An 18,095-nucleotide genomic window follows, 5' to 3' on the forward strand; every position below is an offset into this window, starting at 1 on the left:
CAATATTCCCTCACTTGGGAATTACATTGAAATGAAATAATGAACAGCAAATTATTATGCACATTGCCTAGAACATACTGACTATTATTAGTGATGATTGTTAATTACATATTTATTTATTTGTTTGAAAGAGAAAGGTAGAGAGAGAGAATGGACACACTGCAAAATGAACTCCAGACGTATGTGTCACGTTGTAATCTGCCTTATTTGGGTCCTGGGAAATCGAACCTGGATTCTTTGGCTTCGCAGGCAATAGTTTAATCGCTAAGCCATCTCTCTAGCCCTTATTGATTATTTTTGAATATTTGCTTAGTGATTTTTTTTTTTTTTTTTCCGAGGTAGGGTCTCACTCTGGCCCAGACTGACCTGGAATTCACTATGTAGTCTCAGGGTGGCCTCGAACTCACGGAGATCCTCCTACCTCTGCCTCCCGAGTGCTGGGATTAAAGGCATGCGCCACCACGCCCGGCTCTTAGTGATTATTTTTATATTGCTAAGTTTACATACTTGCTGCGTGCCAAGTAACTGAGCTCAAGATAGAAATTTCCTTTTACTCCGGCTCGCAATTGCGCATGCGTGAATCACTACAATTCTCCCGCCGCCGCCCCCCCCCCCCCCCCGCAACGTCTTTACCGCGCAGGCGCAACCTCCGCCTCCTGCAGCGCGCGCCCAGGGATGGGAGCGTGCGCTCTTCTGGGAACTTGGCATCGGCCTGGACGGCGGGGGCGTTTACTTCCGGAGCAAGGCCATTTCACTTCCGGGAGGAGCCGGCCGGGGCAGCGGCTCCGCTCTCTGGTGCGTTGGCTTCGGGGTGAAGCAAGCATGAAGATCACGCGGCAGAAACACGCCAAGAAGTATCTTGGCTTCTTCCGCAACAATTTCGGGGTCCGCGAGCCGTACCAGATCCTCGTGGATGGCACCTTCTGCCAGGCGGCGCTGCGCGGCCGCATCCAGCTGCGAGAGCAGCTGCCCCGCTACCTCATGGGCGACGCCCAGCTGTGCACCACCAGGTGGGAGTGTAGTCTGCCGAGCGTTTTCTCCGCATCCCAGGTCTTCCCTTCTTTAAGCGCTTCCCGTTACTTTGCACAGCTTTTAAAGTTTAGCCCAAAAGTTTCCACCCTTGCGAAGCAGCGTCATACATCCCAATGGTAAAGTCACCTCTGCTCAGTGCAAACGTAATGCCAAGCACTGCGCCAGCCACCGTCTTAGTGGATAGTGGGCAGGACAAAGACCTGCGAAATGTATGTGAGTCATCTCTCTGCTTTTTCGAGGTAGGGTTTCACTCCAGCCCAGGCTGCCCAGGAACTCACTATATATATATTCTCAAGGTGGCCTCGAACTCACAGTGGTCCCCCTACCTCTGCCTACAGAGTGCTGGAATTAAACATGTGCGCCACCATGCCCGGATGAAAGTCAACTTTTTTTTTTTCTTTTTCAAGTCTACTTTTAAAAAACATTTTATTTTATTTACTTATTTGACAGAGAAAGAAGGAGAGAGAGAGAGAATGGGCGTGACAGGGCCTCCAGCCACACTGCAAACGAACGCCAGACCCGTGCGCCACCTTATGCATCTGGCTAACGTGGGTCCTGGGGGATCGAACCTGGGTCCTTTGGCTTTGCAGGCAAAGGCTTTAACCGCTAAGTCATCCCTCTAGCCCGCAAGTCTACCTTTAATGACCGTTTTCATCCCAGATCTATGCATGCCTGCACCATTGAAGTGTGAACACACGTAGGGTAGAACCTTGTGGGTGCGGGAGGGAGGAGGGAATTTACAAGGTTTTATAATAGGAATATTTGAGTGTCCCATCCTGAAAGGGAAAAAAAAAAAAAGGTGAGGTTTGGGAGACTACTTGAACAAATAGAGTTGCTGAATGCCTCTAGAAAAGGTGACATTAAAAACCATGGGAAGGCTGGAGAGAGAGCTCAGCCTTTAGGGGCACTGGCTTGAAAAGGGCTGGGGCCAGTGTGATTCCTCAGTACCCATATAATGCACAAAGTGACTCATGTTCCTGGAATTTGAAGTGAGTGACAAGAGACCCTGGTGTGCCCATTTCTCACTCTCTCTCTTCTCTCCCTGCTCTCTCTAGTTCAGCACTTCGGAGGCATAGGTAGGAGGATGTCCATGAGTTCTAGGCCAGCCTGAGACAAAATAGTGAATTCCAGGTCAGCCTGGGCTACAGCAAGACCCTACCTCAAAAAATTTAGAAAAAGGTCAGGAAATGAAAATGGAAAAGGTGAAATTAAATCACCAATAACTTTTAAGCTAATGCATTTTTTTCATTTTTGAATGTTTACCTTAAGCAAGCAAATAAACTGGCTCATAATACAACTCCTGTGTCTCACACTCAGCCTGCACTGGGTGTGCTATGTTAATGCCGTGCCTTGTCACAAAACACTATTCTGCGAACAGTGTTGCATTTCACAGTATATCAAGCAGTGCCTTGACAGGATTGCAGGTACCTTTATGTGTTTTGATGCCATCAGCCTTGAGTGCTGCCTGTCAGTGCCATTAACTTAATACCCTATGCTCCTGAATTGGTTACTTCTGACTTCGAGTGCTTTGTCTATTAGACCCTGTGTGCCACATAAATGTTAACCTTTAAAAATTTTTAGCCAGGCGTGCACGCCTTTAATCCCAGCACTTGGGAGGCAGAGATAGGAGGATCAACAAGAGTTTGAGGCCACCCTGAGGTTACATAGTGAATTCCAGGTCAGCCTGAGCTAGAGTGAGACCCTACCTTGAAAAACAAAACAACAAAAACAAAATAATTTTTTTTAATGATGGAGAGTGAAATTTCAAAGGGGAATATTAGATATGGACATGTTTAGTATGTAAACAACACTTGTTGGTACCCTCCTTTCCTTCCTCCCTGGCCCTTTTCTGAAGAGGCCTTCCTCCTTGGGGATACAAGTCAACCCCATGGGGATTGTGGGTCATGCATTATGAGGGCAGCAGTCACTTAAGGAGGAAAGACAACACCTCTGCACAATGTCCCAACTTGTGCCTCAACCAATTTTTCTGCCCCCTCTTCCGCAAAATTCCCTGAGCCATGTTGGGTGCATTTTAAGTCTACTTCAGTGATGGGCACTTAGGAGCTTCTGGATCTCTGGTTTGGTAGGTGATGAGTGTTCCCAGTGTCTTATTTCCTTCATCCTTGTGCTGACTCACTAAGAAAGCATCACTCTTGCTCATTTCCCCAATTCCTCTGTGGTTTCATCTGGGGCTGGTGTGGAGTGCGTTGGATCGTTTATCTCCTCAGGTCTAGCTTCCATCTGAAAAAAGAGAAGCAAATTCTCCAGCAGAGAGTGAAGTCAGCACTAGTTAAATGGGATAACCATTATTAATTTAGAGAGAATTTAAAGGGTGTAGACCCTTTAATAGCCCAAGATTAGTAGGAGCTTGACAATGGAAAGCAGAATCATTATCCGGCTATGATTCTGACTTATTTCCTGGTTCCAGATATGGTTTCCTTCCCACTGAGAGGATCTGTTAGCCAATCCAAGAGTAGTTGGTTACCCACTGTGGCTGTGTGCCACCATTGCTCTTGTGTGAACATCACATCAGGTTGTTTGCTTCTGAGTTGCTTGGACAGATGTTCACTTTCCCCCAGTAGCTCATGTAGCGCCTTCCAGCACTAGATGGGCTAATTGTCTGGGGACTGGCTCTCCTTCATTTTCCAAACAGGTCTCTCCATCGTCTGTGTTGACAGTGTATGGTGTCTTCAGCAGTAAGTTCTTACCATTAACCTCTGGTATGTAATCAAGAGCTCTGGCAGAAGTCTGTCTTGTTTGTTTTGGGAAATCTAGTAAATCTCTCTGATCAACAGCTCATTGTAGATGTAAACCACATCCTGGTGTAGGGAATTGCAGGCCAGCACCAAGGGAAAATTAAAAATAAAGAGACAGAAGAGAAAGAGGAGAAATTTTAATGTTAAGTTTCATCCCACCCTCTCCAGAGCCCTTCAATTGAGGTGCTCCCCCTAAGGTCCTCTTGAGGGTTCCACCTTTTAGTCTGACTTCCAGGACATAGGATTCTATGGTACCAGTTCAATTTGGATTCAGTTTTGTGGCCCCCCCCTCCATCCTTCCTTTTCCCTCAATCCCTACCCTCCCTATTGTCCAAGCTATTTAGGTATATCAGCAACTCTGGCTGATCCAAGTTAGGAGTCACAAATGAGTGAGACCATATGACGGTTGTCTTTTTGTGATTGTGTGAGTTCACTTAAAATGATCTGTTCCAAGTTTGTCCATTTTTCTACAAATTTCATTGTGTCAGTTTTTATTACTGCTGAGTAGAAATTGTGTAAATATACCATGTCTTTGATATCCATTCATCCAATGATGGACATCTGGGTTGATTCAGTTTTTAGCTATAATGAATTTGAGCAGCTATAAACATGGTTGAGCAAATATCTCTGAGCTGAGATGTGGAGCTTTTAGGATAAATGCCCAGTAAGGGAATAACAGGGTATGTTGGCATTCATCCTTTTCAGGAGTCTCCATATTGATTTCCATAGTGGTTGTACCAGCTTACATTCCCACCATCAGTGAATCAGTGTTCCTATTTCTCCACATCTTTGCCAACATTTGACTTTTTGTTTGCTATCCTTACTGGGGTAAGCTGGAATCTCATAGTTGTTTTCCTTAATGGTTAAGGATGTTGAACATTTTTTGTTTGTTTTTTGGTTTTTCAAGGTAGGTCTCACTCTGGCCCAAACTGACCTGGAATTCACTGTGGAGTCTCAGGGTGGCCTTGAACTCACTGCGATCCTCCTACCTCTGCCTCCCGAGTGCTGGAAATAAAGGCATGCACCACCACGCCCGGCTTGAACATTTTCTTAAGTGTGTGTTAGCCAGTTGTAATTCTTATGAGAACTCCCTGTTTAGTTCTCTGCTCCAATTTTGGAGTGGGATGTTTGATGTTTTGTTGTTTCATTTTTTGAGTTCTGATTCTAGATGTTGGGCTTCTGTTAGTGACCAAGATTTTCTCCCATTCAATGGGTAATTTATTGGCTCTACCTATGGTATGTTTTTCTTTGCAAAAGCTTTTTAGATTCATGGAATTCTATTGGTTGAGTGCTTGTTTAATTTCCTAGGCTACTGGGGTTTTGTTCAGGAAGTCTGTTCCCAGTTCTATATCATGGAGAGTGTTTCCTATTTTTATTTCCAGTAGTTGATAAGTTTCAGGTCTTATACTGGGGTCATTAATCCATTTGGACTTGATTTTTGTGTAAAATATTTTTTAAAAGGTGCGTGTGCTTGTTGCAGCAGCCATCTGGCCACCGTTTGGGGTTTTTAGGACTCAGCTATCAAAATGAGCAGAATTTTTCTTGACCATGTTGGGTCTTTGTTTTCTTGCACAAACTGTGATACAATCCTCAATAACCATTCACAGATTATATTCACTTGGTTCACTGGTGCAACTGGTAGAGCATTTCGTTTTAACACGCTAGTTAATTTGCAGTACAGTGAAGTTCAAGATCGGGCCATGCTCACTGGCTGCCACATGGTTGGAGATGTGAGCTGTAAGAACTGCTGTAGCAAGCTGGGAATGGGTTTGCCACTGAAGACAGGCAGCACTACAAGGGAGGCCTTGTGATCCTGGAGCATGCTCTAGTTCCAGAGAGTGAGGGCTTCGAGGAGCATGTGCCATCTGATAACTCTTGAAGAAAAAGAGAAAAATCTGTCTTTTCCTAGGTCTCCATTGCTGAAAACAAATCTGCTTATGTGCATTGTCCACCTTAGCATCAGAATTTGATTCATGAACTGTGGAACAAGAGGTTGTGAGGATCGCGGATAAAGCCTTTTTTTTTTTAAGTTTTTTTCTGTGTTTTCCATCCATCAGCAGTTTGTAGAGAGACTATGCAGGTGCCGTTACTTTTGCCAGTTTTTACCTCTTGAGTCAGAAGTCTTACTCTGCAGCTACAATGGTGGATTGTGTGAGGAAAAAAATTGGAGCTGGTAAGAGTAAAAAAGTGTATCTTATGTAAATTTTGAGTGGAGAATATGTCAAGAACATGGTTTTCAAACTTATTTGGGCTGCGTTTTAAATCTTTTTCTTTTAAAGCCCAGTTATTTTACTTTAATTGTTAGCTTCAGAGCAGAGATCTGAATCTGTGCGCAGCGCTGGAGGTTCATGGCTTGTGCTGCTGGCCAGTGTGCATATTCTTGTTGGAGATGAACTGGAAGCAGAGCCCATTCTTTGTCAGTCTTGACCCAAAGATGTCACCATTCCTAGTTACTTGTCATCACAGATTTGGTGTTGATTGGAAACTTTCTGACATGGGCAAGAACTACTTGGTTGTCTTCTCCATGTAACTTGAGCATAGTAATATAAATAAAGTCATAGTTGGATGTTTTAAAAAGTTTAAATCTACTTACTTGTATGGGCGCACGAGGGTCTCATAGCACTGCAAATGAGTGCCAGGCCCTTGTACCACTCTCTGCATCTGGCTTTGTGGACATGACTGGAGCGTTCGACCCAGGCTGGGCACTTGTACCACTCTCTGCATATGGACGTGACTCTCTGAGTCTCGCTTTATGGATGTGTCTGGAGCACTGAACCCAGCCTGGCAGCCTTTGCAAGCGCCTTTAGCTGCTGAGTCATCTTCGCAGACCCATAAATAGCAGCATTTTTATAATCTGCTATGACATAAAATGGCTGAAATGTACTACATGAGCATACGTTGTCTAGAATTTTTTCCTTAACTTCTACATCAAGTACTGGAGGATTGCCATGAGTTTTCAGCCAGCCTGGATTGCACAGGTACCAACACTGGTCTCCTAAGAAAAATTTAACCTTTGGGGCTGGGGAAAAATGGCTTAGTGGTTAAAGTGTTTACCTACAAAGCCTAAGGACGATTCTCCAGAACCCACGTAAACCAGATGCACACGGTGGCACATGCATCTGGATTTCTTTTGCAGTGGCTGGAGGCCCTGGCATGCCCATTCTCTCCCTCCCTCTCCCTCTCCCTCTCTCTCTCTCTCTCTCTTACTTTTAATTTATTTATTTGAAAGTGACAGAGAGAGGTCTGGAGAGATGGCTAAGCCGTTAAGCACTTGCCTGTGAAGCCTAAGGACTCAAGTTCGAGGCTCAATTTCCCAGGACCCAAGTTAGCCAGATGCACAAGGGGGCGCATGCATCTGGAGTTCGTTTGCAATGGCTGGAGGCCCTAGCATGCCCATTCTCATTCTCTCTCTCTCTCTCTCTCTCTCTCTCTCTCTCTCTCTCTTTCTGTCACTCTCAAATAAATAAATAAAATGAACAAAAGAAATTAAAAAAAAGAAAGTGACAGAGGGGGGGGGGTGCGCCAGGGCCTTCAGCCACTGCAAAGGAACTCCAGACACGTGTGCCCCCTTGTGCATCTGGCTAATGTGGGTCCTGGGGAATCAAGCCTTGAACCCGGGTCCTTAGGCTTCACAGGCAAGTGCTTAACCGCTAAGCCATCTCTCCAGCCCCCCCCCTCTCTCTTAAATAAATAAGTAAATAATTTTTTTAATTTTAATTTTTTAATTTTTATTAACATTTTCCATGGTTATAAAAAATCCCATGGTAGTTCCCTCCCTCCCCCCCCCCACTTTCCCCTTTGAAATTCCATTCCCCATCAGATTACCTCCCCATCTCAATCATTGTACTTACATATATACAATATCAACCTACTAAGTACCCTCCTCCCTTCCTTTCTCTTCCCCTTTATATCTCTTTTTTAACTTACTGCCCTCTGCTCTAAGTATTTTCCTTTTCACACAGATATATAAGTTGTGCTTAATTGATGTTAAGATTTTTTTTTATTTTTTTTTTTTTTTGAGGTAGGGTTTCACTCTAGCCCAGGCTGACCTGGAATTCACCATGTAGTCTCAGGGTGGCCTCAAACTCATGGCGATCCTCCTACCTCTGTCTCCCAAGTGCTGGGATTGAAGGCATGCGCCACCACGCCCGGCTTTGTTTTGTTTTTTGAGGTAGAGTCTCACTCTGGTCCAGGCTGACCTTGGAATTAACTGTGTATTCTCAGGGTGGCCTCGAACTCAGTGATCCTCCTACCTCTGCCTCCTGAGTGCTGGGATTAAAGGCTTGTGCCACCATGCCTGGCTAAGATTCTTTAAATCATAAGTGATCACTCCTCTTCAAGATTCTAGAAGACTGACTATATTGGACTCCTCTACAGGAGGGGATTTTGGGATGTGCTAGAAATTAACGCAACATAATAGCACTGTCATTCTGACTTGAATAGTTTATACATGACATTGGCTTATATTAATATGAAAATGCAGATCAAAGAGAAGTCATGGTTGCTTCTAAAGCCAATAACTTGAGAGTTTTTACTTTTCTGAATTGGAATTATTTCAAAATAATAGTTACGCTTGTAGTTTACTACATGTGGTTGGTCAAAGGATCTGTTTTTACAGTAATACCTCTCTTAGCTAGAATGCTTATAAGTTATCTGAATCTGAGCATGCTACCTGAAGTAACTCAGAATGCAGTGTTCTAAAAGAAAAATAGCTTTAAGGAAAACTTTCTAACTGATTTATTTTGAGATTAAGCAATTGTGAATGTAAAGTTTGCATGTAAACTTTTAACATCTTTTTCTGCCTGCAGTATGCATTATACTTTAATACTTTTAAAGAGTGAAATAAAAAGTAAAATGGAGCCAGGCGTGGTGGCACACACCTTTAATCCCAGCACTCGGGAGGTAGAGGTAGTAAGATTGCCATGAGTTCAAGGCCACCCTGAGACTACATAGTGAATTCCAGGTCAGCCTGAGCTAGAGTGAGATGCTACATTGGGGAAAAAAAAAAGGAAGTGGGGAGGGGGAAGGGAAGGAATTACCACGGGATTTTTTATAACCATGGAAAATATTAATAAAAATTAAATTAAAAAAGGAAGAAAAGCCGGGTGTGGTGGCACACGCCTTTAATCCCAGCACTCAGGAGGCAGAGGTAGGAGAATCGCCATGACTTCAAGGCCACCCTGAGGCTCCATAGTGAATTACAGGTCAGCCTGGGCTAGAGTGAGACCCTACCTCGAAAAACCAAAAAAAAAAAAAAAAAAAAAGGAAGGAAAAAAAAAGTAAAATAATGGCTACCATATATGACATTCAAATTGCAAATTGTAATGGTACAATTTTACATTACAAAAACTTGAGTAATTCTGCTTTCTACTTTCAATGTATAATAAAAAAAATATCAGTTTTGATTTTGTGCCACTAATGACATTTTTTTCCCCTCCCTCAGATGTGTATTAAAGGAGTTAGAAACATTGGGGAAGGACTTATATGGAGCAAAACTGATTGCACAGAAATGCCAGGTTCGAAATTGCGCCCATTTCAAGACTGCAGTGAGTGGATCAGAGTGTCTGCTGTCCATGGTGGACGAGGGAAATCCTCATCATTATTTTGTGGCAACACAGGTAATACTGCTTCTAAAACTACAAGTCATTTCTCACCATTTCTGTTACACTTCATGCAAATTATCAATAATCAGAAAAAAAAATTAGCTGTAAGAGATGCGTTAGTGTTTGGACTCTTAAAACTTCAGGACTTTAAGTTGGAGTTAATAAAAGTAGTCATTTGAGAACATGAGGCAAGAGTTTTAAGTTTATTCGTTTCCTTTCTGAGAATAAGAAATTTTTATAGTGATGTAAAGATTTGGTTCTGGTACTTTGAGGGAAGATGAGTAGAGCAGAAACTTAATGATGTGTTCTATGTTCATAATTTTTTTCATGTTCCTGTAATTCATACTATTTCTCAAAAGCCATGGTGCATGTCCTTTAAGACTGTAAATTAGACTAGGAGGCAAGAGGAAAGATTCTTAGGGTTCATGCAATGTTAAGAAGCTCACATATATACAAGTTTTCTCAAGCACTTTCTTGTTTGTTTTTTATTTTATTTTATTTTTATTTGAGAGTGACAGAGAGAAAGAGGGAGAGAGGGAGAGAATAGGTGTGCCAGGGCCTCCAGCCACTGCAAATGAACTCCAGGCATGTGTGCCCCCTTGTGCATCTGGCTAACGTGGGTCCTGGGGAATCGAGCCTCAAACCAGGGTCCTTACGCTTAACAGGCAAGCGCTTAACCACTAAGCCATCTCTCCAGCCCTTGCTTTGTTTTTTGAAGTAAGTTTTCACTCTAGCCCAGGCTAACCTGGAATTCACTGTGTCGTCTCAGAGTGGCCTTGAACTCACGGTGATCTTCCTACCTTTGCCTCCCACGTGCTGGGATTAAGGTGTGTATCACCATGCCCACCTCCAGCACTTGCAGAATTGCAAAATTACACAATGATAAAGATGAGTCTAGAATCTCAGTCAGCTGTTTCCTGCTTAAGTTCGATTTCTTCAATCTCTTTCCTTATTCTTTTGCCTTTCCAAAGAGACAGAAAGAGCTAGACAGACAGACAGAGCGAGTGAGTATGGGCACACCAGAGCCTTTTGCCACTGCAAATAAACTCTAGACACATATGCTGGTTTTTGCATTTGGCCTATGTGGGCCTTGGGGAATCAAACCCAGGCTGTCAGACTTGGCAAGCAAGCACCTTTAACCACTGAGCCAGCTCTCCAGCCCCCAAAGAGTATCCTTAAGTATACACAAAGAAAACTTCCTAACAACTTATTTGCAAGAAGGAAGAGGGAGAGAGAGGGAAAGAGAATGAACACACCAGGGTCCCTCGCCACTGCAGATGAACTCCAGATGCATGCACCACTTTGTGCATCTGGCTTTATGTGGGTATTGGGGAATCAGACCTGGGTCGTTAGGCTTTATGGGCAAACCTTAACAGCTGAGCTGTTTCTCCAGCCCACAATTTTACTTTTGCATTCATTAATTCAAGGCCATAGAGAATCAATAAATTTCACTGATTGCTGCTGTATACACTGCTTGATAAGCTTTTATTTTCCTTCCTTTATCATAAAATAGAACCCTGATTAGTATAGCATCTGATTGGAAAAACAAAATCCATGATTTCTTAGGAACTTAAGGCACCTTAATTGACATGCTTGAACTAAATAATTCTATTTTTCTTTTTAATAGGATCAAAATATATCTGTAAAAGTAAAGAAAAAGCCTGGGATTCCTCTCATGTTCATTATTCAGAACACTGTCATCTTGGACAAACCTTCTCCCAAAACCATTGCATTTGTTAAAGCAGTAGAGTCAGGACAACTCGTGTCAGTGCACGAGAAAGAGAGTATTAAGCAGCTCAAAGAGGAACAGGGCTTAGTGAAAAACCCTGAACAAAGAAGAAGGAAAAAGCGCAAGAAAGTGAGCGGCCCCAATCCTCTCAGCTGTTTGAAGAAAAAGAAAAAAGCACAGGACACAAAATCACCTGCTTCTGAAAAGAAAAGGAAACGGAAAAGAATCCGGAAGAGATCTGCCTCAAGAGCACTTTCTGAGAAGCAGAGTGCAGAGGGACAATGAATTCCTTTCATGCATAAAGACATTCAAGAAGTGTGAAATGTAAATTTACTTTGAAAACTAAATGCTTGTATAAGAAAGCACTAAATTTATTTTTGTAAATGAATACTGACCATCTACTTAGCCTAAGATTCCTTATAAAATAACAAGCATGTTTGGATTTGTGTGTGCTAGAGTTCATTCTTCAGTGGTTTGAAGAGGTCTCTTTTCCTCATAAAATGATCGCCTGTGTCCCCACTCCTACATCAAACATGTTTAAAAACCAACACAAAGCAGCATGTGCATCTGAAGTTTGTTTGCAGCATCAAAGAGGCCCTGGTGCTCCCTTGCTGTCTTGAAAATATTTTTAAAACTAAAAACAAAATCTAGTTCTGTGGCTGGAGAGATGCCTTAGTGGTTAAAGCTCTTGTCTGCAAAGTCTAAGGACCCAGGTTCAATTCCCCAGTACTCACAGCCAGATGCACATGGTAGCACATGCATCTGGAGTTCTTTTACAGCAGCTGGAGGCTCTGGCACACCCATTCTTTCTGTCTACCTTCTCTCTCTTCCTCTTCTTTTTGTAAATAAAATGTTAAAATCTCCATTTCATACAATTAAAAAATTCTCCAAGTATTGAGACAAAAAAAACAAACTAGTGCTTCTTGGAAGACTTCCTCTTTCAGCTCTTCTTGAATTTCTTTCTCCAAATTACATTCTGTATTTTGTATGTATACATACCATTTGACCCCTTTATATGCTGACATACCAGTAGAAGGAATGGAAATTGTGCATACTTTCCATTTTTTTCTTCTTTGTTTTTGAGGTAGAGTCTCACTCTGGCCCAGGCTGACTTGGAATTTATTCCGTAGTCTCAGGGTGGCCTCAAACTCTCCACAATCCTTACCTTTGCCTCCTGAGTGCTGGGATTAAAAGTGCATGCCTTTAATCCCAGCACTTGGGAGGCAGAGGTAGGAGGATCGCCGTGAGTTTGATGCCACCCTGAGACTCCATAGTGAATTCTGGGTCAGCCTGGATTAGAGTGAGACCCTACCTTGAAAAAAAACAAGTGCATGCTGGGCTGGAGAGATAGTTTAGTGGTTAAGCACTTGCCTATGAAGTTTAAGGACCCCTGTTTGAGGCTCGACTCCCCAGGACCCACATAAGCCAGATGCACAAGGGGGCACATGCATCTGGAGTTCATTTGCAGTGGCTGGAGGCACTGGCACATCCATTCTCTTACCTATCTGCCTCTTTGTTACTCTCAAATCAATAAATAAACAAAAATTTTAAAAAGAGCATGACACCATGCCTAGCTTTTTTAAAAAAATATTTTTTATTTATTAAAGAAAGACAAAGGGTGCACCAGGACTTCCTGCCACTGCAGACAACTGCCAGACACACGCTCCACTGTGGTGCTTCTGGCTTCACATGGGTACTGGGGAAGTGAACCTGAGCCTTCCAGATTTACAATGAAGTGGTTTCAACCCTGAATCATCTCTAGCCCCCATTTTTCTAATATATAATTTGGGGGGGTTTCAAAGCAGGGTCTCACTCTAGCACAAGCTGGCCTGGAATTCACTGTGTAGTCTCAGGCTGACCTTGAACTAATGGTGATCTTCCTATCTCTGAGTCCCTAATTCTGGGATTAAAGATGTGTGCCACCACACCTGGATTCATTTGATTTTTAACCAGTATTAAGTAGCATAAATTTTTGTTTTTTTCCAAGATAGAGTTTCACTCTAGTCCAGGCTGGCCCAGAACTCACTCTCTAATATATAAATGTTTTGATATGTACGTTGCCAATTCATTGTTTTCATCATGACTAGTGTTAATAGCATTCACTGCTAAAGAAAGTAGCATGTTGCGGAAGCCAGGCGTGGTGGGGCACACCTTTAATCCCAGCATTCAGGAGGCAGAGGTAGGATCATGAATTCAAGGCCACACTGAGATTACATAATGAATTCCAGGTCAGCCTGGGTTACAGTGAGACCTTGCCTTGGAAAACCAAAAGTTAAAAAATAAAAAAAAAGGATGGGCCGTATGTGGCGGGAAGAAGGCTTGGGTGTAGAGTGCGAGCGGAGCACGGGAGTGTGCGGGGAGAAGCCGCATGCGGACGGCCGGAGGGCGAGCGACCCCACTAAGTAAAGGTATTGGAAGAAGAGGTAATTAGGGCTGGAGACATGGTTTAGCAGGCACGGTCAGAGGCTCCACATCCCAGGACCTACGTAAGCCAGCTGATGTCCACCCTGTGCTCAGGCCATGTTTTCCCATGCCATCATGGAGCCTCGCCTCAAGTTGTTTTCAGCTATGGAATTCTGTCTCATCCATGTCTTTGTGCACTTGGCCTCCATCCCATCTTTCCAGTGGGGCAGTCTCCATGGCCTGTCCCTGCTCACCAGTGTACTGGATTTCAGTTCATCATCAAACACCACAGTCCCATTCTTCTAATGGCTTTGAAAGAAAGGAAACAAACAGTACTTATCATGCACAGGATGAAAACATGGCCACAGAGCAAGACATATGCTCACCAGCTCTGGCGGTCTATGCTGCAGAAATTCCCTGGCCAGGTGACAGGGTTTCATGTGTGAGAGGACACAATGCTGCGGAGGGAAACTTCCCAAAAAGACTCTGTTTGGAGGCACAGCTCCCAGAAGTTCTGTTGAGGCTGATGAAAGGAGAGGAGAAAAGAGCCATACATCTCCTGGAGCATTCTGAAAGCCTTCTAAGGAAAACACCCATTTTTTGGGGAGAGTTATGCCTGAGAACATGGCTAGCCTGGTATGATTTACCAGAGCTTCTGCGAGTTTCCAGGTGGGCTAAATGGACCCACTAACCAGTAGAGTGGTGGATGCAGTATGGACCTTCTTACTGTGAGGACATTACAGACACAAATTTCTATGGGCCCAGATTGTTGGAATTGTAGGAAACAAAGCTGTGAGGTCAAGCAATGGTGTGTAGTTGACCATGGGCAAAGAAAGGAATGGGTATAGCTCTGCTCCCGATGTCAAGTCACCTTTCTCTGAAGGGGAAGCCAGAGGTCCAGTTCATTTGGGTAGAAGCCAGAGAAACATGCAGTCAGACATGTGGAAATCCTCACATGGATGGAAGATCCTAAGGAAAGGCAGGGGTCATCCAGCATGGTAGGTAGAGACGTGATGTTGAAGGTAAAGATCAGCGATGGCGAGGAAAAGCCAGGCTCCCCAGAGAGCCACTGGTCCTTACACACGCAGGGCAGTAACATGGATGAAGCAGTCCAGTTCTGCTCCAGGGTGACTGATGAGCAAAGCCCAGTGCTTTGTGGTCCTGTTTGGAGGTCTGAGGTAGACAGGAGTAACAGAACTCTTTGAGCATGAAGCTGATGCTGAGGTGTGCAGTCCCTTGGAAGTGACCAGTCCAGAAGGAGCAGCTGTTGGGGGCAATATTCTCAGACAACTGTCTACAGATGTGAGATGTTGTTTGGTGATACAGTTGATGAAGCCCTTCAGTGTGATGTGGGCTGTTCTGAAAGACCCCATACTATGTGCCATGAGCCTTGAGGTTGTGATTGACTTTCTGAGGAGGAGGATGAGGAGACTGAAGCTCACAGCAAGTCTCAACAATCATGTGAAGTCCATAAAGAGGTCCCATGTGAACTGAGCCACACTGAGAAGTCACACCTGACAGGTCATGTGTCTCCTGTGTGTGAGTGTCCGACAGAGCCTCGAAGCACAGAGAAAAGTCAATGGAGAAGTCCAGTGTGATCTTCCCCAGAAAGGGCTTCGAGTTGCAGGTCAGTGTTCTGCACTCCATAAAGAGCCAATGTCAGACAGGCCAGCCACTGTGCAGATAGCAACAAGGAAAAGGGGCTCAGAGGAGGTCAGGAGTAGGGTGCACTGCACAGGTGAAGAAATGGAGATGAGGTAGAGCATTTTCAAGAAGTTAGAGGGTGATTGTGCACAAGAGCAGGCTTTATTGAGAGGTGGGCAGGGTGATAGCGGGGAGTTGGAGCACTCTCTCCCTCCCCAGGTTTCAGGCGGTCATGCTGTTACAAGGAGCAAGCTGGAGTGGGGCACAAATGCCAGCACTGCTCTGGCCTCCAGAGTAAAGGGGAAGGAGGGTTGGCTGTGCAGGCACATGTGGCAGGTTCCAGAAGAAACCGACCATGGCCAAGCAGAATGACCTGAAGTCCACAATCCACAAAGCAACTTAGTGTGATGAGAGCTCTTCTGAGCTTCCACCCCTGACAAGATGTGAGCCTCGTGGTACCGATCTGGAGCCTGATGTGGACCCTGAGCTGTGCCCAGGGGATGATGATTCTGATGTACAGAGCAAGTAAGAACTGACACGTGCTGAAGGCCCTCGTGGATCACTTGAATGTATGTAACTAGTATTTTCTTGTGGAAGTGCCTCTTAGAGCCTGGCAGCAAAGCTAGCTGATGACATAGCCTTTAACTTAGCAGTACAGGGCACAGCTGTCCCTGTCTGTGGGGCTCCCATACAGCATCCCGTGTTGGTTCTGCCTCCCAAGGCATTGCAGTGTGCTGCCAGATTGTGTGAAGGAGATGCTGATCCACAGCCACCTACCGTGCATGAGAATTTTCAGTCAGGGATTCTGAGAATGAAATCTGGGTCACATGAAACTCACTAAACTTATAGGTCCTTCCCTGCAGTGCCCCTAAAGCATATTGTGGCAAGGCCCTTCATGTTTCTCATGAGACTGGGACTAAAGATCACTTGAGAATCATTCTCTACTATCTTTAATCATAATATATTTTAGGAAATGTTTGTTTTGCCATTACTTCCTATTGTGACCTGGCAAATGGAAGTGTTGTCTAAGGCATTTTCCTTCTGAAGTGACCACTCCGGTATGCAACAAGCAAGTGAAGAAATGGACAACAGGTGGGCACAATGGTGCATGCCTGTAAGCCGAGCTCCTAAGAAGACTGAGATGGGAGAGTCGCTTGAGTCCAGCAGTTTGAGATCAGACACATCATGAAAATAACCCTATTTTGTTTTTTTCTTTCTCAGTTTTTATTAACATTTTCCATAATTATGAAAAATATCCCATAGTAATACCCTCCCTCCCCCCACTTTCCCCTTTGAAATTCCATTCTCCATCATATCCCCTCCCCATCTCAATCAGTCTCTCTTTTATTTTGATGTCATGATCTTTCCCTCCTCTTATGATAGTTTTGTGTAGGTAGTGTCAGGCACTATGAGGTGATAGATATCCAGGCCATTTTATGTCTGGAAGGAGCACGTTGTAATGAGTCCTACCCTTCCTTTGGCTCTTACATTCTTTCTGCCATCTCTTCCACATTTGACCCTGAGCCTTGGAAGGTGTGATGAAGATGTACTCCAGTCACTTCTTTCCAGCACTATGATACCTTCTGAGTCATCCCAAGGTCACTGCCATCTTAAAGGAGAAGATTCTCTACCAAAAGTGAGAGTAGTATTAATGTAAGGGTATAAAGATTAAGAGAAGTGCTTACTGGGCAGTTTGATAAGCATTGTATATACATTTTCCCAGACATCTGCAGATGTTATACCCCTAGGGCTCATGACTACCCCTGTTTTAAGTTTTCAGCATCAGGGATGTATTCCTCCCCATGGAGCGGGCCTCCAGTCCAATTGGAGGGCAGTTGGTTTCCACCATGACAGGCATGCCACTATTGTACCCGTTGGCTCATTTGGCCTGGCTGGCCAAATATAAGGCTTGCAGTGTCCACTGTTGAGTATCTTCACTGGTGGTATTTCTTACTCTATTTTGTAAAAGAAAAGAGCAATAAATTCTTAAAACTAAAAGTTCTGCTAAGTTACTCATTGCTACATACTGACTTTGAAAAGGATCCCAATGCCATATTATACAGAAATGAGATTTTCTTTCTCTCTTCCTTTCTTTGTCTCTCTCTTTACATCATGTATGGTTATCAGTTTTTGGGGGCCAGGGGTGGAATGTGATGGTTTGACTCAGGTGTCCCCCATAAACTTAGGTGTTCTGAATGCTAGGTTCCCAGTTGATGGAGATATGGGAATTAAGGCCACCTAGAGGCAGTGTATTGTTGGGGGTGGGCTTATGGGTATTATAGCCAGTTTCCCCTTGTTAGTGTTTGGCATACCCTCCTGTTGCTATTGTCTAACTTATGTTGGCCAGGGGCTGAATCCATTCTCTGCTCATGTCCTCATTTTCCCCTGCCATCCTGGGTCTTCCCCTATAGCCTGTAAGCCAAAATAAAACTCTTTTGCCAGAAAAAAAAAAAAAAAAAGCATGCTATAACTTAGTTTATCAAGTTTTAAAAAATATTTAGTGACTTTTTTTTTTAGAAGAATTGAGCTGTCCTAACATTCTTGTAGTGAGCTCTCTGTGGTTTCCACTTCCATTGTTTTTTATTATTATTATTATTATTGACAACTTACATAATTGTAAACAATACCCCATGGTAATTCGCTCACTCCCCTGTCTTTCCCCTTGGAAACTCCACTCTCCATCATATCCCCTCCGTTCTCAATCAGTCTCTCTTTTATTTTTTATTTTTTTGTTTTATTTTTATTTATTTGAGCGCGACAGAGAGAGAGAGAGAGGGAAAGAGGCAGAGAGCGATGGGCGTGCGAGGGCTTCCAGCCACTGCAAAGGAGCTCCAGACGTGTGCGTTTCCTTGTGCATATGGCTAACGTGGGTCCTGGGGAATCAAGCCTCGAACCAAGGTCCTTAGGCTTCACAGGCAAGTGCTTAAC

General features: G+C 43.9%; 1 protein-coding gene and 1 pseudogene across 1 annotated transcript; both read left to right on the forward strand.

Annotated features, from left to right (window-relative positions):
* The first annotated feature begins 754 nt into the window (after positions 1-754).
* Positions 755-11,562, forward strand: Utp23 (UTP23 small subunit processome component). Its single transcript, XM_045143977.1, has 3 exons — positions 755-1,010; positions 9,232-9,406; positions 11,019-11,562. The coding sequence occupies exons 1-3, from the start codon at positions 823-825 to the stop codon at positions 11,403-11,405; spliced, it is 750 nt and encodes a 249-aa protein (XP_044999912.1). The 5' UTR covers positions 755-822; the 3' UTR covers positions 11,406-11,562.
* On the forward strand, positions 5,315-5,697 carry LOC101610540 (annotated as a pseudogene).
* Positions 11,563-18,095: the final 6,533 nt, after the last annotated feature.

The sequence above is a fragment of the Jaculus jaculus genome, chromosome 2 (genome assembly GCF_020740685.1).
Source record: "Jaculus jaculus isolate mJacJac1 chromosome 2, mJacJac1.mat.Y.cur, whole genome shotgun sequence".
In the NCBI taxonomy this organism is placed as follows: Eukaryota; Metazoa; Chordata; class Mammalia; order Rodentia; family Dipodidae; genus Jaculus; species Jaculus jaculus.

Excerpts from the sequence above, each read along its gene's own strand:
- Utp23 (XM_045143977.1), top strand. The coding sequence starts at position 823 with ATGAAGATCACGCGGCAGAAACACGCCAAGAAGTATCTTGGCTTCTTC. Across the intron at positions 1,011-9,231 it reads GCCCAGCTGTGCACCACCAG|ATGTGTATTAAAGGAGTTAG; the intron begins GTGGGAGTGTAG and ends CCCCTCCCTCAG. Across the intron at positions 9,407-11,018 it reads ATTATTTTGTGGCAACACAG|GATCAAAATATATCTGTAAA; the intron begins GTAATACTGCTT and ends TCTTTTTAATAG.